This window comes from Pelmatolapia mariae, linkage group LG7 (genome assembly GCF_036321145.2).
Source record: "Pelmatolapia mariae isolate MD_Pm_ZW linkage group LG7, Pm_UMD_F_2, whole genome shotgun sequence".
NCBI lineage: Eukaryota > Metazoa > Chordata > Actinopteri > Cichliformes > Cichlidae > Pelmatolapia > Pelmatolapia mariae.
Window position 1 is genome coordinate 57,065,520 of NC_086233.1, and position 22,849 is coordinate 57,088,368.

Consider the following 22,849-nt stretch of genomic DNA (forward strand, 5'->3'; position numbering starts at 1 on the left):
GAAAATAATAATGATTGTGGTGGTGGTGGTGGCAGCAGGAACAGGCTTCAGGACGACAAATCACGATTCCATCCAGCAAGTCTGGTTATGTTATTTTCACAGTAAACTGAAGGGCTTGCAGTGATGTGGTGTGTGCTGAATTCGTGTGCCTGTACTTATGCTCCCTGTTGTGTTTGCACAGAAAATAAGGCTCTGTTCTGGTTCTCACGTCACATCTCTCTTTGGGGGAGCATCTCCTTCTACCTGGCCCTCCTGCTCAACATTGCTGTGGCTGTATTCTACCCTTTTGGTGACGATGAAGATGAGGGTAAGAATTTCTGCATATTTTTCAAATTGTAATTTGTAATTTCAAGCCATTTTTGTAAACCTTTTGCTAATGTCACAACCCGGCTCATAGGAAGGCCACTGGCTGTCGCACTAAGCAAACCAATGTTTTAAGGCAGTGGTCTTCAAATGGCTCCTACTGGACATGGATTAACTATTTAATCTGCAATACATCTGCCAATATTAAAGTAGAGATGAACTTACCATATGAGGCAGACAGAATTATTTTGTGCGTTGTGCAAAATCTGTATAGGGCATAGTATGGACAGCTCCTGGTGCTGAAATAACATCTCATAAATGTACTAGAGAAAATGTATGTGAAGAATAAAAGCCCTTAATATCAGCTAAATTATGCTGTATCTCTTTAATTCAAATGCAGACACACTCATTAGTATTATCCAACTAAAATAATGAGGGGATTTTATTATTTTTCTAAGGGAGTCAAGCATGCAAAATAAAGAGGCGTACACACAGAGAGTTAAAGAGACTAGTGGCTATGTGATGAAAAGAAAGAAAGAAATGTGGTAAATTTTAAAGCAACTGTTGGCAAAGGGGCATTTATTTAAACTAATTTCAATTTTTGAGACGGGCAAATGAGGTGAATACAGCATGAGACATGTGACATGAGGAAAACCTGTGCAACCACTGCCTGGAGTGTCAACCACCAACCATCAGCTACAACGCAATGAGCAACAGGCAGATCTTTTAAAAAGAGGCCAAGAGCCCACTTCACTGTCTATTCTTCTCCAAAGTGACTGTTTTCACTAGGCGTAATTTCTTACAGATTTTGAGGAAAGGGTGATGTTTTTTGAAAATCAGGAGGTCTTTAGCCCAGCTTAGCAGCAGACATAGTGTTAAATAATTCAGAAATAATTGACTTTTTATGCATTTGTCTGCTTTTAAGTGCAGGTATACTGCATCATCTATTTACAGCTGTTTTATCATGCAGTTTTAATCATTTTTAAAACCTATGGAAGAACACTTTGAATGTATTAATTTTCAAGTAAAGTAAGTCTATAACAATTCTCTTTTTTTTGGAATGTTAATTATTAATGATTATTGCTTTCTTTTTATGACTGAAAATGCGTGTTCTGTGACACGTGATGCTGCATTTATTTAAACACCTTGGTCACTCAGAGTCCCACGAACACTGGTGATTTATCTAACATACAGTATCTAATCGGATAAGAAGCAGTAGGTGTGTACAAAATGTGCTTAAAGGAAATCCTTCACACGTCATCATGATATCGTTTTGAGGTGGGACAACTTGGACTTTAATCGTTTTTATTGGTATGTTGATACGACTTCATGTCATTGCCCTCAGCCTGGCGTCAGCCTGAGACCTAATTAATCAGATGAAGTTAAATCACCCAATAATCATCCTATTTTACTCTTTAAAATCCATTTCTTTACGTGCAATGTTAGATTACCCGATTTTAGGTTTTGCGAAATGTTACTAGAACTTGCTGTATTTGCTGGTTTGCTTTGGTGTAATTCGCTGAAATGTAAACCTACTGTACACGTGGTTCCTGTGGCGTACAGAAGTGTTAAAGATGGCTTTCTGATAAATACTTCCTCAATAAATTGTCAGCACTTTGCAGTTTCCAAAAGACCCATGAGCATCACTCTGCTGATTTACTCAGTGAGCTGCAGAAGAGTTGGTTGTTTTGACTGATGCTGTCCCCATGGATGGCTGTTTGACATTTTAAAGTGTTTCCTTTGACTCTTTCCTAAGTTAAGCTCTTAGCTCAGATAAATAATTCATTAGAGGGATGTTGTGCTTTAAAGCATTGATGTTTTGTGCCTTGTTCGATTGTTTATTCTTCCACACAGGCACATTATCCCCATTCTGGAATATCTTACTGTGGGTGGCATTGGGAGTCTTCACCGCACTGCTTCCCGTCTTACCTAAACCAATAGGCATCGGGTTCTTCCTGGTCTCCCTTATTCTCCGTGCCATCTACACAATGGGCCTCGGCCCTGCGCTGCTTTTGCTCGGTGCTGTCAATGTAAGTGAACAAAGGCTTGTTTTTGAAGAATGTGTCTGTTCTTGCCTCTTCACACACAAGTTTTTTTGTCCCTGAGTTTTGTTTTTATTCCATTTTCAGCTTTTCAACAAGTTGGTGTTTCTTGTAAGTTTTGTGGGGAACCAGGGGACGTTCACTCGAGGCTACAAAGCAGTCGTGATGGACATGCTCTTTATCTACCATTTGTGGTATGCCATCATCTGCGTCCTGGGCCTCTTTGTTCATGAGTTCTTCTACAGCTTTTTGGTAAGGGAGCTCGTTTGATTTGTGACCGTGTTCTCCGAATGTTTGCTGATGGCTCACAAATGACGATCTCCTTTTGCAGCTGTTCGACCTGGTGATCCGAGAGGAGACGCTGCTCAATGTGATAAAGAGTGTGACGAGAAATGGCCGCTCCATTTTTTTGACAGCGGTTCTGGCCGTTTTTCTCGTTTACTTTTTCTCCATCATCGGCTTCCTCTTCCTCAAAGACGACTTCCGCATGGAGGTGGACCGCCTTCCTTCACCAGGTCAGAAACTTTAACTTTTAAAGTACACCAAGTCATTACTGTGGTCTTCTCCCTGTCGTAAATCCCTTGGGCTTTAAGCTATCCTTTGATATTGCCATTTGAAAATAATGCTTCAAAAACACTGCTTATGTTTATCACCAGTCTAGTGTGATATTTAAAAAAAAAAAAACTACACCAAATATTGAGAGTTTCACTTCCACTTTTATGAGGAAAACAGAAAAAACACTGAGTGAGACATGGGTGGTGTTCAACATCTTCAGATGTAACTGCAAGAAATTTGATGCAACAGAAATCAGTCGCAAGAATGCCACATCTATTTTAGTCATAGTACTTATACCTGGCCTTTCCAATGAATGTGTCATACTTAAAAACCTTTAAAAATGCACTGATGGATCCATGTTTAAACAAATAAATAAATAATAATTTCTACAATGTAAAAAAGATCAAATCTTCTAGTAGTATGTGCAGTAATTGCAACGCCCCTATCTGGGGATATGTATTATCTCTCTTAACTTCATTTCAAGTCTATACTGTGTAAGGATCATAAGTTTTGTTCATTCTCCAGACTGGATTGTAGTTGTGCTTTGCGCTCTCTCTCAGTATGTTTTTCTGTTATCTTTTGTGAAAGTTAGCCTTAGTTGACCTGAAACAAGTTTGCTCTTCTTTTTTAATCTTTTCCAGCCGTGAACATCTGTGAATTGTTAGTGAGCTGTGTTTCCGTTTTCTGAATTTGTGTAAATCGTAGAACGTAATGTAAATTGATGAGTTTCAGACTTCACACCTCTTCTGGTCCTGTGGTATGATGTGTAGGCAGTTAATGGCCATACAAAGTTGTTCACATTTTGGAGTTGCTGGATGCTGGTTGATCCAGCGAGTTCATTTTTTCCCTTCACTTTTGATCTGATCTATAATTTCTTAATTACAATGTTCAAATCAGCATTTTCTTGTGTATAATCTCCCCATAGAAATTGTCGAACATAGCCATATATATATATATATATTTATATACCCAGACACATGTTTTGAAAACACTGTGGAGAGTGTGGGTAGTGTTAATGAGCTCCAGCACCCACGGTCAGGAAGACATCCTGCTAGCACATGTGCACCTGTTGCATAACCTGGTGGCCGCGCCATCCTGTGTTTTACTGAATAGAGCACAGCAGACACAGCCGAGCAGTGGTGGGTTATGTAACCAGCTGGGCTCACGCCTCTCTGTATGTTAGCTGAAGGCTGAGTGGAGATACGGCATGAGGGAGCTTCATCAGAGCTGGGGAGCACCCTTTACACTCTCCTACCAACTTAGAGCTGCGACCCCTGCACCCCTCCTCAAACCCCCCCCGCTCCCCTGTCCCACCAAGTCGTCGTCTTCTTCTCCTTCCTAAACCTCCTGTCACCCAGCCCTGCCCTCAGTTCTCCAGACTTTCATGGTAAAAAGCTCTTTTGGTGACACTCTGGTCCAGATGCACAGTTCTTTCTTCTGCCTGTCTGCCCAAGCAGATCACGCTCAGGCGGTGCGGCTCCTCTGCTGCTCGGGGCTTTGCCGATGTGCAAATGATTTGCTCAGGTTTTTTCAGCAACACTTCACCGCCCACCCAGCAGCTGCTGCCTCAGTTTACATAATGTCTGACTATATCTTTCTTGCTGATTTCTACCAGCGCTGATGAGAATTAGCGGGAAGAAGGTTTAATGCAGTATAATTTAATCGTCGCCTTTCATATGGAAATTTTTAGTGCTGTTGTCACTGACGCAAACTTCCCATGTTTTTGTTGTTCTTTTAGGAAAAAGGGATTTATTGAGTAACAGCGAGGTTGCAGGCTCATGTTTGAGTGAGAGATGCCCTGCTTCTACACCCACATCTGTTCCTGGTAGGTTTTGGGGTTAAATTAAACTGAATATGTCCTACCCATCGTGGAAGTCACTGAGTGGATAAGTTTTAAGATTTTGTGTTTTGACTGGGGTGGTGGGCGTGTATGTGACCTTTCCAGCAGTAATCACTTCCTGAAAGGTTACTAACACACATACTGAGACATAAGCACGCACGCATGCACACACACTGAGTTTGTGCACACAAAGAAACTTGATGAGGCAGGGGGTGACTCCTACTCCTGTTTGTTCTCCTTCGTCTCCACGGATCACCTGCGCCATAAGGGCACACACGTGATCTCAGCCACATCCTTCACCTCTTCTTTCTCCTCAGCAGTCATGCTGTGCGTGGCTTTATTCATTTACAGTAGGAGTTGGAGGTGTTTTATTATCAGTCACTTGTCAGCGTCAGCTGAGTCACACTTTTATCTGAATTAGGTCAAATTGTTTTTGAATGTTGTTTTCATTTCATGAACTAAAATCTTCTTCAACTCTTCTAGCTCAGTTTAATAAAATTAAGACTAATATAAAAATCAAATATTCTTACTGTGAGATTAATAAAAACAACCTATCAAATGAGCAGAATGTAATGATGGAAAAGGGAAGCACCTTTTAAGAAGAACTTTTAAAGAACAACAGTATTGCGTGTCAGTCCAATCTTGTGTAATTTCATACCAGATGTAACACAAATTTAAAGGTGCACATTTATCCGATTACACACCAAAGCTCCTCTTGATAAAATCTCCCTTTTTATAGGTTTTCTGTGTCTCTCTCTCTCTCTCTCCATTTCTTCCATCACGTTTTTCCTCTGTGTTTTCATCTTGTTAGATGAAGATGATGGGACCGAGCGGGTGTGCGACACTCTGCTCATGTGTATAATCACTGTATTGAACCAGGGCCTGCGTAATGGAGGTGGTGTGGGAGATATTCTCAGGAGACCCTCCAAAGAGGTAGGACAAGCCTAAAAAGAATACAGGGAATACAGAAAAATGGCATTTTCTCATTGTGTGTTCTGTCTGAAGGAAAACCTGAAATAAAACTCTGCGTTTCTTCCATGTTTCCAGGAGCCACTATTTGCAGCTCGAGTGGTTTACGACCTTCTGTTTTTCTTTGTTGTCATCATCATCGTTCTCAACCTCATCTTTGGTGTTATCATTGACACCTTTGCAGACCTGAGGAGTGAGAAACAGAGGAAGGAGGAAATCCTCAAAACCAGTTGTTTCATCTGTGGTGTGTACAGACAGCTTTGTGGTATAGCTAGCCTTCCTATGATAGACAAAATGGTCTAAGGTAGAATTCATAACAGAGCTAATGTCTTGCAGGGTTGGAAAGAGACAAATTTGATAACAAAACGGTGTCCTTTGAGGAGCATATCAAGTCTGAACACAACATGTGGCACTACCTTTACTTCATGGTTCTGGTGAGAGTGAAGGATCCAACCGAGTACACTGGCCCTGAGAGCTACGTAAACAAAATGATTGCAGTAAGTAGGCCAAATATATACACACTATACACAGGAAATGGTTACAGTGTATCTTTGTAATGCAGATTTATGTTCTTTAAGTGTGACCCATTATGCTCATTTACACATCCATATTTTTATTCTCAGAATCTACTAAACATTTATTATTCTTATTTATATTATGCTGGGCTTTGGTGCAGCGTGTCAGTTCACCGACTTTGTAAAACAAACTTTTTAAGTGAGCTTAAAAAGCTTGACTGAAAGCTTCTCGTAAAAAGAAGGTTTGAGCAGCAAGCAGTTGGGGCTGCTGTGCTCACAGCCGGAGCTCTGTGTCTGAGATGACGATGCTAAGCGAACACACTCTTTCTGATCTTTTACAGTGACGAGTAGAAAAAACAGAGCAGCTCAGAGGGATCATTTCTACTCGTCCTCATATGCTAACCTTATCTGAAACTTTGGCCAGCTTTAATATGAACACGCACAATTAATTACACTTTGCTAGTACTGTGTTGGACCCCCTATTGCCTTCAGAACTGCCTTGATTCTTCATTGCATACATTCAAAAGGATGCTGGAGACATTGCTTAGAGATTTTGGTCCATATTGACATGATAGCATCACACATTTACTGTGGATCATAAAGGGATGGTCATGGTCAACAACTGTACTCGGTTAGGCTTTGGTGTTTAGGGTTACATTAGTGTTTAAACCATTCTTAGTTGGTACTAAAGGGTTCAAAGTGTGCCAAGAAAACATCCTCACACCATTACACCACCACCGGAAGCCTGAATGGATGATATAAGGCAGGATGGATCCATGTTTTTTTTTTTTTCTGTGTGTGAGTGTGAGCAGCTTTCTCTGAAATACTCAGACCAATCTGTATGGCACCAATAACCATGCCATGCTCAGTCACTTATATCAGCTTTCTTCCTCTTTCTGATATTCAGTTTGAACGTGTTGTCTTGAACACATCTACATGCTTGAATGTACTGAATTGCTGCCATGTGATTGGCTGCTTGTTAATCAGCCATTTTTTGGATGTACCTAACAAAGTGGCCACTTATTGTGTGTGTGTGCGTATACACTAAGTCAAAGCGTAATAGATCCACTTTAACAGGTACATCTCACAAGCTGTTGTCTGATCAAAATAGCTTAATTCTCTTTATACAGATCACGTTTAAGAGACATACAGCAGTGTAAAGATTTAGGAATTTGAGACTGCACTATTTTTAAGGTGGTACATAAACACACCCAAGCCTCCTTATTATTCCAGGAACATATGGACAAACAAACACATTCATTTCACCCCCTAATTCATATTTTGTTGGCAAGCTGCACCAAGCAGATGAGCATACAGATGTCTTCGTGTTAGAGCCTTAAAGATGCACAGCCTCTTTAGTTAGCAGACTTGCACAGTGTGCTATAGAAGCGTGATCCTCTACAGCAGACGAGTGATCAAAAAATGAGACTGAGCCTCTAGGCCTGTGCCAGGCATCCCAATTTATTCTCCTTTCCCCTCGCTGCTGGAGAGAGATGGGGTTCTACACTCAGGTAGTCCTCACTATACTGAGCTCCTAACCTGCAGGGACACAGTGTGGTTAAATAGTAATTAAACCCAGTCCAGGCCTATTATCATCAATGTACCAACTTGCCGCACTGACACACAGACAAGAAGTTGAAGGATGTAAGGGCAACTAAAGGTGTTGCTGTTAGGTTAATGGATTCAAATGAAGCCTTGGAGCACAATGGCACATTTTGTGATTAACATTCAGCCGTGATGGGCATAAGAATGGTGGCATTATAATGAACAATTTGCATAACAAACAGGTGATAGACGTTGAATTAATATGCATCAGCAGGTCTTCCAACAGGTCGGTTCTCTGATGCCAGGCCAAGGTATTGCTGGGTGATGATGCAATGATGAGTCAGGAATTTACAAACCCAATTTAAAAAAAAAAAAAAAAGTGAGGACACTGTGTAAATTGTACTTAAAAAAAACCCAAAATCTCAGAAACCCTTAATTTATTCTCAACAGAAAATGGAAAACACATCAAATGTTTAGGCTAAGAAAATGCACCATTTGAAGAAACACGAGCCAATTTTGAATTTGCACACACACAGCAACCTTTTTCTTTTAACAAGAGCCTGTGAAGATTTAGGAACTGAGGAGACTGGGTGCTGGAATTTTCGGAGAGGAACGCTGTCCCATTCCTGTCTGATACTGGATTCTAACGGCTCAACAGTCCTGGGCCGTCTGTCGTATTTTTCTTTTCATGACACACCAAATGTTTTCAAGGCAGGCAGGCCAGTCCAGCACCTGGCTCTTCTACTACGAAGCCATGCTGTTTCAATAGCTACAGTATGTTTTATTGCTGAAATATGCAAAAATATGTAAGGCTTTTTCTGACAACAACATCATCTGCATTTGTTCCTCTTAAAACTGTATGCTGGATGCCTTTCAGTATTGATGGTGCCTTTGCAGATGTGCAAGCTGCCAATTCCATAGGTACTAATGCACCCCCGTACCATCAGATGGTCCTGCTCTCTTTAAAAAGAATTTCAAATATCGATCTGTCCGATCACAGAACACAGTTTTCCACTTTACGTCAGACGATTTTAAATGAGCTTTGGCGCAGAGAAGGCAACAGAATTTCTGGATCATGTTTGCATTTGGCTTCTTCTTTTTTCTTTAACCTGCATTTGTGGATGACACCATGAACTAAAGTATTTCTGAGGCTGTATGGTGATTTCCTTGACAGAGTTTAGGCCTGTTTTCAGTGCACTGACACCAGAGGGCCTAAAGATCACAGGAATCCAGACGTTTACACAGAGATTTTGAAAAAACCTTTGATTGTAGGTCATGAGATGTTCAAAATCTTTGCAATTTTACATTCAGGAACATTATTCTGAAACTGTTCCACAGTTTTTAGATGCAGTTTTTTGCACATAGGTGAACCTTTACCCATCTTTACTTCTGAGAAATTCAGCTGCATGTTCCTCCACCTCTTTCTACTTAGTACCACTTTCTAGTCCAGCATCTCGTTGCCCCTATGCGAACTTTGAGACGTGTTGCTGCCATAAAATTCAGAATGAGCTATTATTAATATTATTGTGAATAAATTGATTTGCAAAGAATCACCTTTTTTTTTTTTAAAATGAACTTCTAACTTCTTTTGGGTTTTACATATTAACACCTCTTAAGTGTTGCAGAACCCACACACTCACATGCGCACACACGTGGATAACTAAACAAACAGCCTGTTGCGTACAGTTTGTTTGTGCAGCGCTTGTGTGCTTTACTGCAATCTTTCATATAAAATCCTACCACCATGTCAGAATAAATATAAAGAGGTTGTGCTGCAGTCAGAGTGCAGGTGGTGCAGGTTTCACCTATGTGCAGGTTGCACAGGGAACTGAAAGCAGAGTTTTACGTGTTTTTAAAATCTCCAGAAATAGTTTTTCTGTCTGATGCATTCAGCTTCTGATATTCATTAAGTTTAAGTTTGGTATATGTTTAGGGTATTAGTTGTTTGCTTACTTTACCTTAACTTCAGCTTTTTAACTCATCTTATGTTGGATTTATTTTTTTGAACAGAAGATGCACAAGTTGTGTGAGCATTTACCAGACAGTAAGGGTCTAATCAAAAAATGCAATAAACTGCTCTGCTAGGCCATAATGGGACTCATGTTTCAGACTGCACTGCCTTGATTAGGGTTCCTGGGTTTTTTTTTTCGTTGTTGCTTTTTTGTTTTTTAAACAAGTCTGTCTCTTCTCTGCCCCGTCATCTTAAAGTGTTGTATTAAATTGCTCACTTGCTCACACATAGTAACTTAGTCTTGATAAGAGAAAGCGTCGCTGTTTTGACGTAAGCTGTAAAAGAGCAGCTGAATTGGAGAGAAGTGCTAGTCCATGATGCAGATGTCTGCAGCAGCTTGCACCGTTTGTGTTCTCCACATCCCAACATAGAGTTGTGCTTGATGTGATGTTCAGGTAGAAATACTGCTGGTGCCAGTTCACTGATTGGATCTTTTTTTTTTTTTAAACTCTATTCTCCGCTACTTCACTACAGTTTTAGGGTAAAACTGGCAGCAGCTGCTGTACGAACTAAACTGCCCTCCCAGTGATGGAACAGAGCTGTAACCTGATGACCTCAAACACACATGCATGCAGGCACACACAAACAGCTCCTGACTAATGATTTCATCTGGTAGGATAAAGTGATGTGGTGCAAAGCACACACACAAAAAAAAGTAGGATCTTGTTACACTGTGACTGTTCTGACGGTGTTGTGCATGTGGATGTGAATCAGTGTGCGGGTGTTTGTGTGTAAAATTATGACAGCGACTACAGGCCCAGCAAGTACTGCAGCAGCCACAGCGTTACATAACCCATCTCAAGTGGCCTGCTAATAGCTCAGCCCTGCCTGGCACGTGCTCCCCTGTCCCTTTTTTTTCTCTGTCTCCCTCTCTCTCTCTCTCTCTCTCTCACACGCGCACGCACACACACTCACACACACGTGTACACACACACACACACACACACACGTACACAGTCACTGTCACATCATGAACCCTTCATTTCTGATATAACACACATGCAACGCATTGCCTTTAATAAAAGAAGCAAACGAAGGGCCGGCATTTGTGATGTAAAGTGAGGATAGAGGTTAGAATTTGCTTAATGAGATGGAGTACTGCTGTGCTTTTTTTAAAAAAAATTTAAAAATTTTTTTTTATGTCCCAGTCAAGAACGTGTGTGTGTGTGTGTGTGTGTGTGTCAGATACTTGTGATATGTGTATGCTTGTCTGGTGCACTGTTGTGTGCTGTGTCATTGTATACTTTCACACTCTTCTGTGGCTGCTGATCACAAGGACGTGTTGTGCAGCTACATCATTCAGGCTGAACTCCATTATTTTAACCTCACTGATCAAAGTCAAGCATGTAGGGTAGAGAATCCATGGAGTTGTGACACATAATACAAAAAACATATTTCATAGCACTTTAATAATTATGTGCTGCATACTTAATTGATAATTAAAGCAAAGCAAGTAAAGCAAGACTGCACAGATATTTTAAATTAAAAATAAATTTTTAGAAAGATGGTTTTAGCTAACCAGCTACTCTCAACTACTAATTTTACCCAGTAGGCTGCACTGTTTTAATGAATATGTCCTTTTATTGTACTGTATGTATAGAAATGTCTGTTTCCATGCTTACAGCATGTCTAATACCTTCAGATATGTCAGGAAGTTTGATGAATCCTGTAGAATTACATGGATAGCATTATTGTTCATGATTAAAACCTATGATTTAAGCCTGGGTTTTTAAAAAGGAAAAAAAAAACAATGAGACAGTGGTTGGAACCTTTTAGCGTTGATGATATTTGATTATACAGTGTTTGCCATTGGTGACATCTAAGGTTGTTCCCACACTTTTATATCAGTAGCCTGACTTTTCTGGAGTATATTACAGATTGCAGTATAGTATGTACCCGTACGGGGTGAAATAAACACACACTGGTCTGGTGACGACAGCAGAGTGAGAAGCACATGAATGTCTGTAAATTCACGCTCAGTTATGTGTTTAAATTGATCAATGAAGCGACACTAAAGCCTGACTCATTGAGACAGTGCAGCATAGCCCACAGTGGATTACTGTACAGTCTAATAAAGAGCAACAAGACATTGGTGGGATTTAGATTCTATACAGTCACTGTTTAACTTTATCTCTTTAATTAAACAATGCTTCAGCCATCATGAGGGACTTCACATACAAAATGATATTATGTTCACATTTTTGAGGGTTTTTTTAATCCGGCTGTTAAGAGTGAGCTTTAGATGGTCCTCAGATGTTGGAGCTTTGTCTCTGAGCTCTCACAGCTTTTGCTGTTTTTTTTTCTTTTTTAATTTTATGTCTCCTGTGATGCCAGAAGCCTAAATTAGAAAAGATCTTCAGTCAAGCTCTTATAGAATGACTTAATTCATACTTTACAGTATTGAGTAGTGAACATACTATTCTGATTAAAAGAAAAAATAGGAATAGAAAACAAAGTACAGTAAAGGAGTGAAAGGACCCTTTTATTTACAGAGTGATTTGACTCAGATGTACATCTGCAAAATGGCCAATAGAGCAAACTGTAACCTGACAACTTAAACTGACCTGCTAACAATGATTCAGATAAGTGATGTTACTCAAAGTGGCTGTCGCCTCTCATTTAAAATAAAAGCTGACATTCTGTGAAGAGGGTCTGCTTATGTGATAACACAACTAAATGGCACCTAATCACAAATCTACTTCAGTGAAAGAGACTCAAACTGGGTTTAAAACAAGGTTTAGTAATATGTGTACTTGATCAGTTTTCTCCAGTTCCATTCTTCACCAGGCCCTTTTCTCTGTTTCTAACCCTCAGATGAGGCGCTGTCGTTTTGATTTTATATAATAACATCAGTTAAATGTGACAATTTTAATACTTCATGTTGGCGTGAGCTAAAGCCTAGCAAAATGCTGAGTTTAAATGAAAATTTATAACATCACTGGCCACTTCAGTAGGTACAATTGTTCTTGTTTGTTCAACAGCTTGTTTGGTGCATCTCTTAAAGTGGATATATTATGCTTTTACTTACTGTGTGTGTGTGTGTGTGTGTGTGTGTGTGTGTGTGTGTGTACACACTCAGTGGCCACTTTGTTAGCTCCACCTTTTCAGCTGCTTGCTAAATATCCAGTGAGCAATTAGACATGCAGACATGGCCAAGACAACCTGCTGAAGTTCAAACTGAGCATCAGAATGGGGAAGAAAGGTGATTTTAGGGACTTTGGCACCAAAAATAATTCCATGTTCAAACAGGCTGGTCTGAGTATTTCACAAAATAATGATCTATTGGGATTTTCCCACAAAACCATCTGTAAAGTAATATGCTAAGATTGGTTGTTCTTTAGTTGAAAATGCCTTATTATTGCCAGATTAGAGGAGAATGGTAGATTGCTTTGAGCTGATAGGAAGGTACCGGTAACTCAAATAACCCATCAACAAAACCAAGGTATGCAGAAGAGCATCTCTGAGCCTGAACCTTGAAGCAGAAAGGCTACAACAGCTGAAGACCACACCGGGTGCCACTCCTGTCAGAATTGGAACAGAAAATTGGGGCCAAAGTTCACAAAAGCTTTGGTTTCTTCATCACGACAATTAGTCTGCTGTACTTGGATGGCTTTCACAGTTGCCAGATCTGAATCCAATAGAGCACCTTTTGGGATGTGGTAAAATTCTCATCATGGATGAGTGGCCAACAAATCTGCACCAACTGTGTGATGCTGTCATACCAATCATGGTACTAGCAAGGTAAAACTAATAGTCTCTGGTGAGTGCATGTGCATGTTAAACTGAAATTACTTCATTCATCTATGATTTGGGTAACAAAGTAACTCTAATTTACTCGGTTCCTGGAGTTTCTCATGTATTCCCAGTGCTATTATTATGATTCCAGTCTGTATAGTAGAAATTTGTATTTTGTAGCCCACTGTCAAATTCACAACAGTTTTTCAGAGTTTGAATGTTAAAAATCTGACACTGCGAGCATATATAAAACTGATATGAACTTTTTCTGAGAGTTTCCATTAGTATTATTGATGAGGAATGGACAAAGCAGTAAACTCACGATATGAATGTTTCACCTAGCAGAATGGTTAAACATCACATGAGGAAATGCAAACAAATAACCGACACACTCCACATCCCGTCCACCCTGAGACGGCATGCCCTCTTCTTTGTCCTCAGCGTCTCGCACTATGATCGGTCTTTCTATCCCTGCGGTCTATTCTTATATAAGGAGAATACCTCACTCCTCCTACCGGACTTAATGTGGTGCCAGTCAAATCCCACTCTCATCACCTTTTAAGTAATTTTTATCAGAAGAACTGGCTAAAGAATATTACATAAGATAAGCCGATGGCAGTCTGTCGCTGTGAAACCTATCTCACTTTCAGCGTTGCACAAGAGCCACGCGTGTTGTAAAACACACACGCTCGCTCACACCTTGCTGTGTACATATCCATGCAGTAGCAAATGAACAGCACACACACCCACACAGAGCAGAGACAAACACAGTCACGCTTTACATAATTCTATAGGTTTGCATGCTCAATGTTTTCTTATACCGTTGCTGCAGAGTGTTTGCTCTGCTGCTGCTGCGCTGTTAGAAAAACAGAAAATAAACATCCACGTTTTGCATGTGACCACACACGCGCGCGCGAGCGCATAAGTAACACTATACTCCCAGTTGTGTTCTTGATAGACGACAGTGACTCATCTCCTGTGTGCATCAACAGTGTGCTTATGGAGTGGGTGAGAATTGAAATGCCAGTTACTGTTCATTTAGTGTATTATTGCTATCTGCTGTATCCAAGAGACAGCAATGGTGCTTAGAAAAATTTACACTGTCAGGTGCAAAACGGAGAGCAGCTTCCATTCTGATTAAATGATTAATATTAAACCTCCACGCCTGTCTTCACTTACCACTACCTCTGTGTTTACTCTCCTCCTGCAGTCTGGCTTCAGCACTGTAATGCTCCTGACGTGTGTATGCAAATCTTGCGTGTGTGCCAACATACTGTTGCTTCCATCTCTCTGACCTATTGAGTCAGCTTTATTTCAGGCGTTTATTCTTTTCACCTTTCTCTCCGTTTCTCATACATCCCATCTCTCTCCCCCTTTCCTCCAGGAGAAGAACTTGGACTGGTTCCCTCGTATGAGAGCCATGTCTCTGGTGAGCAGCGAGGGAGACAACGAGCAGAATGAGATGCGGTCTCTGCAGGAGAAACTGGAGAACACTGCCAATCTGGTGGCTCAGCTCTCAGGCCAGCTGGCTGAGCTCAAAGAACAGGTAGAATGCTACTTCAGGCCATTTTTCATGCTCTTGTGGAAAAGGTCTCTTCTGAGCATTGTGCTATTTGTAACTGCTTAATAGCACAAAGTAAAACTGCGTCTTGTTCGGTAGCTGACTGCCACGCATGTGCTGTGAAGTCCACGTCACATGACTCCTCGTATCACCAACAGGGGAGGAGGTCACGTCAAAGATATAGCTTTAGCAGAGTCCCTATGCTCTCAGTTTATTCATGCAGATGGATTCTGCTACTGAACGCAGCACGACAGGTGACTATCACGTCAGCAGTCGACACGACTGAGAGCCGCCAGTGAGCCTCTGGCTGTTTGGATGACTAGCACCGCTGCTGCAGTGTGACTGATCACTCTCATCACCTGCCTCCTCTGCATGTGATTCCAGTCACAGGCCTGTCCTTGTTCCACTTCTGCCTAATGTGTGAAAACAGCTCCTACTGGGGCAGAATAACACTCCACTAAAAAAATAAAAACAAAAACAAAAAAAAAGAGAACAGCTACTGTCGACCTCTGCAAGCAGTAAAGTTGGTAACATCTCCCTGTGAGCTGGGATCTCTCATGTAACCCCCAGTAACAGCTCAATATGTCTTTTATTACAGTGCGGTTGAACAAAGATGGCAAGGCATTATCTTTGAATCTGTTTTGCGTCAGCTGCAGGCGGACCTATTCTAATCTAAGTTTGCCGGTTCTATTCTGACTAATAAGGAGTCATGGGGTTAGCATGAATACTACTCCACCTATATGGTAAACAGAAAGTGTCGTTTACGCCACAGGAGGTGAGTGTGTTTATGGAGGGTTAGGTGAGGCCCAACCACAGCTCTGCAGTCACAAGGGAGGTCTGCAGGTCTCACACCAGATATGAACTCAAGACTGTTTCTCACTGGGAGGAAAGTTCTCCTGCAGCTTCTCCTTCATTACAACCTTTTGCTGACCTCTGCACACTATCACAGCTGAGACTCTGTGTAGGTTTATGTGTGTCGCTACTTAGCAGTGTGGCTTTCTGCACAGCCTGCTTTTTTTCGCCCCCTTTATTTTGCATATACAGCTTACGGCTCACAGAACCCATGGACCCCATTTGTGACGTCAACACTGGAAACCACTGTAAATGTGAACCAGCATTTCTGGTTCATTTACACACACGCACTTACTCTTATACATCCACTGTGCAGGTCACAGTTCTGCACACTCCCACACATGACGGTGTCCTCTAATTAAGTTTCCAAGGGACATTTTAGTTTCCAGTCATAACGGCAGTGTTGAACAAGGTTATTTTCATGCAGCCGTGCAGAAGATTCCATCTCAGGCGATTTAAAATTGATAGAAGAATGTTGTAGAATAACTGTGTAACTTCTGAAATGACAAATTCAATGATTTTTGGCTAAACTAAAACAGTTTGTTCACTCTTGGAGGAAAAATCTAAATGTACTGCAAGTTTATATATATATATATATATATATATATATATATATACATATATATACATATATATATATATACATATATATACATATATATATATATACATATATATACATATATATACATATATAACTGTACTAGTACATTAATGGCAAGAAACCAGGTTTCTGTGTGTGCTACATACAGAATATACAAACCTTACAGCTTTTGTTTTTCTCCCCTTCTCCTCAACAGATGACAGAACAGAGGAAGAACAAACAGAGGCTCGGATTCCTGGGTCCTCCTCAGCCCAATCATCACATTCCAACTCACTGAGCGCTGCAAGGTTCACAGTGGCAGGTCACTCGACTATTGGCTCACTATAAAGCCAGAGAGAAACGCAGACACATGAACTGCAGCCTTGAGAACAACATTTGTACTCAAATGTACACCTACAATTACTGATGTCAAAATTTGCAAGGGACCAGCAAGTGTTGATGCTTAATTTTAGACATAGTGCCTTTTCTGTGACACAAAGTGACACAAACACGGCCTTATTTGGAGACAGTGTGCCTTTTGTGCCCACTCAGCCATAAGGGGCACGCTCTACGGGCCCTTGTGTACAGAAAAACTGGTCTGTCAATGATTGACCAGGCACAGCACACACCTTCCAATGTAGTGATAGCGTGCCAGACAGAGGCTGAGGGAAATGTTAAGGTAGGTTAATGGTTAAGTGCTGTCAAGCCTGTGGACAGCTGTCTTGGCCTCTGCTCCACCACTGTCATAGTGCTGATCAGCCAGCCCCACAGAGGTCAATGATTGGCTTGCAGGCTTCCAGAGGAAGAGTGTGCACACTAAGATCAAGAATTTTACCTTTTTAGATTTTTGTTGGTATTTATGAGAAAATTGTGGAGGAGTATTTTTGCATTTTGGGAAAAAAAAAAGACTCATGCTGCCTTACTCGTTAACTTTTACAAATGGAACATTGCAATTGCTGAAAGTGCACTTTTAAAAAAAAAAAAAAAAAGGGTAAAAACCTTTAACTGCAAACAGTAACAGGTTGGTTTGAGGTATTATTATTGTTATTATTATTATTATTATTATTTGAATGCTTTGTGTTCTGTTTAAATACGCATTCACTGCACCACTTCAGTTGCCTTTTACAGATTTCTATGTCATATATATAAAAATGTGAATAAACTTATTTCCTGTGCAAAACTTTCTTGATGGTCTTAAATCATATATTGATACATCTTGACTGAAGATGGTAAGCTCACAGTTTTTTGTTACGTTATGAACATCCTTGTGTTTATAGAGATGTAAGCTAATACTGTAATTTATTGTATCTGCTCTAACATCCATCTCCTACTGTTTTATAAAGTGTCTTATAGTGTAAATAATTTTCACTAGTCCCTCGTGAAGTGCAGTTGAGAAGTCTGCAGTTATTTTAAAGTTGCACAGATGAACACCAGACTGTGGCGTGCTCCGTCACTCAATGTCCTGAGACACTGTTAGCTGAAAGGCAGTGTGTAGAAAAATGTTTCAACTCTCTAGTAAAGTTCAGTTCAAATCTTCTTGTTGGGAATGGATGAGTACTCACTGTGAGCCCCTCTACACCAGTCTTAACTTACTTGTGCTCGTCCATGAGGGGGACGCAGGATGTCACGTCTTCCTTTAGATGAGCTCATATTTCGGCTCAGTTTCATGACTGTTATGACAAATTTACTTCTTCCAGCTTTGCCACACCCCTTGTATTTAAAGGGGACTAGTTATGTACATTTCAAGCCCATTGTTTTTATTCTTGTACTGTACTTGAGTAGCTATGCGTGATTCAAATTACAAAATAGTCTTTATTAATTTTGCTTATATATAAGTATAGTGCGGCCCCTTGGTTTATCGTCTGTCTGTATCAAGCTGTTTTACTTGCTTTGCCTTTAAGTTTACCATACGCAGACAGTCAGTGGAAAGTTAAGATGTTGTCCACATTAAATGAAACATTGACTATGTATAATATAAGTATCCATGAATAAATATGATGGAAAATGGCATTCAATACAGAATCATATTCAGATTTTTATCAAGTAGTTTATTAAGTCTGCAGCTCTTCATGTGTGAGATGAATGGCTGCCTGACCTTATAAAGTTTGCCACCATTTCCCTGAAAAGTGGATTTAAGTGTCTATAGTTTCAAAATGTACAATAGCTGAATTCAATGGGTGGGCGGTGTTGAATCTGTATGCTTAGCTGTCTAGCAATCAGAGATACCAAATGTTTAATTAGATAGCCTTGTCATTTCAATCCATCATATCGGTTAATGAATAGTTTCAAATAATCAGATCCATCTAATTAGATTTATTTAAGTTTAATTCAGTACTTAAAAAAGAGTTTTTAAACTACAAAAATAAAAGATTGTACAGGATTTCTAGAGCAGTAATTAACTATCAGTAATTAACTACAATTATTCATTAGTTTTCACAACAAATTAAGCTGTAACACCTGAGATTGGATTTGAATATTGCAACTGAAACCATGTGGAAAAAAGACAGCTGGTGGGTTCATACAGATCCATATGTAAAAATAGTTAAAAGTAATGTGGAAAATGTTGGTGTAAAAACTAACCCCGTCAAAAGCTAAACGGTGATGGTTTTAAGAAGAAAAATATTAACGGCATTAATGAACTGAAGCATTAGCTACATTGAGCTTTGTTTCCACACATGGAAATCCCCACTGGTAATTCCACAGTCATCACTTGAGGAGGTGGTGAACTCAAACCCGTCTGTGCGTCTGTCTGTGCTTGTGTATGAAATTTGAAATGATTAACAAGTCTCAGAAAGTAAACTGGTCTCTTATCCTGTCTTGCCATTTACCCTCTGCAGAGAAGCCCATCCTTCTTGGCTTCAGTTCAGTGTTTACGCTGGCAGGCCTGCATTTGCTCCTGCTGCCTGTGACAGCCATTAAAATTAGTTCACGCAGTGCCATAATGGCGAGCAGCTGTCACTGCGCAGACAAGAAGGTTTAAGTGCAGCTTCACTGGAATGTATTGCACTCAGAAATGGAAAGGAGAGAGAGGCTAATATCAGGACCATCACTGCTGTCTGGCAAAACTCTTAATGCTATATTGTAACACCACCGCTTCACCTTGCATCACTTCCTAAATTTGATCAGCTAATATTTATGCTTTGACCCTGGAGAGAAACCATTTAACTTTGATGTCCATTTACTATTAATGGCTAATAGCCTAGACTCTACAGTCTGCTTAACTTCATCCTTGGTGATTACCAAAGCCCTTTTAATGCACATGAGAAGTGGTTTGTTTACTTTATGAACACAACCTCAGACACATTTGGATCATCTTCAAGTCACATGCTTAGCTTTTGTGTATTCACTAGCGCAAGTAGGAAAACACCCAGATCAGTAAATATAAGGCAACATCTGAGACACCTCTGTGCCTGGAAGGCATTTTGACACCAATGCACAGAATTAATCAAGCCATATTTAGCTGGATATAAAGAGCATCTGCATATAAAATGATCAAAAACACTTGATGTTGTTCAGTCTATTTTAGAGATGCAGTGTGCATCGCTTTCCTTCGTGTCAATACACATATTGATCTTCTGTCTTCTGCAGTTTTCTCTAAAGACTCACAGCAGCGTCAGTGGCCACCAGAGTCAGATATCAGACGATGCTTTTTTTGTTTTGTTTTGCCTGGAAAGACAAACTGACCACACAGAAAGTTGTTACCTTCCAAAGAGGTGGGTGGAAGGTCCCTCATCGCACTCATTTTTATAAATAAACATGCCCTCATGACGACTGGCATGTGACTTCCTTTGTATGGCAGTGAAGTTGAGTTGTTTCTGGTCACATGATGCATTGACATCATATCACAAAAAACAAGCACATGGAGAATATTGTTTGCCGTCACACACACACACACACACACACACACACACACACACACACACACACACACACAGTGGTGTATCGTGCAATATGTGTGAATAAATCATTAAACAGAAGGAATAAATCATTCCTACAATAAATGACACAACTGAGTTAATATTTTTTAAGTTGTACCATAGCCTTTGAGGAAAGCCACAAATTAAATTAGTCACTGTGAGCAGTCACATGTAAATTATGATCAAAGCATATTGTAACCAAACCTTAACAGAAACATTTTTGTCTTCACTATGGTCACATACAGTTTGATATTATTTGTGCATTTGCAGTCCATCTTTACTTTCGAGAACTACATATTTTGTTAACGAACAACAAGTTTCAATGCCTGCTTTTACGTTTTACATTATCATGATAGGCTGCCCTTCTGCCTGGATCTGCTGTGGCTTGTGAATGGATGTATAGATTGGTGTAACTTGTAGAGATGGCACGATACCACTTTTTTATGTCCGATACCGATACCGATATCATAAATTTGGATATCTGCCGATACCGATATTAATCCGATATAGTGTGTTTTTTAATCAATAAAACTGTTTTTTTTAATATCTTGCTGCATTTTGTATAAGTTCATACTCAAGTTTAAATAAACAACAACACTAAAGCTATTCTGTTATACCTGTATGTAAAAAATACACTGCACCCAAAATATTTCATAGTTCAGCAGTACTGATCAATCTAATAAACTTAAACCTACTCCATCCTCCCTATTCTGGTATTTTAAAGAGTACTTAGCAGAAATATTAAGCAACCTAACTAATAGGGTTGCAAACTCCCAGCAAAAAAAAAAAAAGGGAACCACCCCCACCCTCCACCTCATGATGCTTAATCGACGTAATCAACTTTAATTTGATGCAGTGTGAAAAAAATGCACAGAAATAAATTATTTTTCAAGAATAATTAAATATATTCAAAATCTTTCTTCTACAGAATTGCAGACTGCACAGATGGTACTTTCCCAAAGGAAAAAGTACTGTAGCTTACTAGGGTATATTAGACTTAACAGTTACTATATACAGTAATGGACTTCTATACATTTTACATCAGATTAAAACTTTGGGTGTAAGATTCAGATAATTATTTATTAAAAGCTAGACATTTTAAATGAGAATAAGAAAGATAAGTATGTCTTTGTGCCCCCTTTTCCCTGTTAATGCCCTATCGGCCCCCCTGGCTAAACTTTGCTAGATCCGCCCCTGCACAGTTACCAGCCGTCAGCTACGTAGAAAAGGATCCTGGTCTAGAAAGTAATATTAAATAAATTCTCACAACAGCTTATCAAGGTTAAACGTGCTGCTGTTGTTCAGCCGCTGGTTTCCTCTTTCTGGTGCAAAGTGGGCCAAAAACAAAGAAGAGAGACGGACTCCCGACAGAAAAGCCGATCAGCTGATCATTAAGCAGTTTCACGATTGAAGTAGCAGCAAGAGAGGGAGAGAGAAGAGGCTCCATATATCGGTTGTTAAGCTTAACGTGGGAATGCTTTACAAACATTCAGAGATGAACTTACACACTTGCTTTACTTCTCTCTGGGATAACTTCCTCGGAGATGAAATGCTGGATTGCTAGCGAGGCTACAAATAAACACAGCCGCTCTATCACGTGAGCACACTGCTTCCACGTGCTACGGTTACAAGCCGAGTTACGTCGTGTCGCAAGTTTTGTGAGGTGCTTTTTTGATATTTAATGGATCGGATTACATTTTTTAATTTCTCGCCGATATCCGATCCAGTAATTTAGGTCAGTATCGGACCGATACCGATACTTAATATCGGATCGGTCCATCTCTAGTAACTTGCAGGTAGCATAGGTAAAGCTTACTCTACTCTGTTTTCAGCAATAATAATACATGTTTTAATGTAAAGACCAAGTAATTATTCTGAATGCAATGTTCAGTCTCCATTTGATATCTATATACACTCACTAGACACTATTAGGTTCACTGTGCAAGTACTAGATTTGACCCCTTTTGCCTTCAGAACTACCTTAAATGTTCATGGCATAGCTTCAACAAAGTGCTAGGAACATGACTCAGAGTTATTGGTCCATATCGACATGATAGTGTTACACAGCTGCAGATTTGTCTGCTCTATTGGATTAAGATCTAGTGACTGTGGAAGCCATTTGAGTACAGTGAATTCACTGTCATGTTCAAGAAACCAGTTTGAGATGACGATATGGTGACATGGTGCATTATCTTGCTAAAAGCAGTCATTAGCAGATGGGTACATTGTGGTCATAAAGGGATGGACATAGGCAGCAACAATACTCAGGTAAGCTGCAGCATTTTAATGATGCTCAGCTGGTACTAAGCGAATCAAAGTGTGCCAAAAAATGTCCCCCACACCATTACACCAACACCGGTGGAATTGTTGCCATGTGATTAGCTGATTAGACTTTTGTGTTAATAGGCAGCTCAACACTTT

The 22,849-nt window shown here is 40.0% G+C and overlaps 1 protein-coding gene across 1 annotated transcript in view; it reads left to right on the plus strand.

The window, feature by feature from the left end:
* Positions 1-17,661, plus strand: part of itpr2 (inositol 1,4,5-trisphosphate receptor, type 2) — a 60,601-nt gene extending 42,940 nt beyond the window's left edge. Inside the window, exons 48-57 of the mRNA XM_063479925.1 lie at positions 182-307; positions 2,158-2,333; positions 2,433-2,597; positions 2,677-2,860; positions 4,639-4,725; positions 5,552-5,673; positions 5,788-5,953; positions 6,046-6,206; positions 14,900-15,061; positions 16,729-17,661. Of these exons, the coding sequence (XP_063335995.1) occupies positions 182-307; positions 2,158-2,333; positions 2,433-2,597; positions 2,677-2,860; positions 4,639-4,725; positions 5,552-5,673; positions 5,788-5,953; positions 6,046-6,206; positions 14,900-15,061; positions 16,729-16,809 (1,430 nt within the window). The 3' untranslated portion in view covers positions 16,810-17,661. The remainder of the gene's footprint in view (positions 1-181; positions 308-2,157; positions 2,334-2,432; positions 2,598-2,676; positions 2,861-4,638; positions 4,726-5,551; positions 5,674-5,787; positions 5,954-6,045; positions 6,207-14,899; positions 15,062-16,728) is intronic.
* Positions 17,662-22,849: the final 5,188 nt, after the last annotated feature.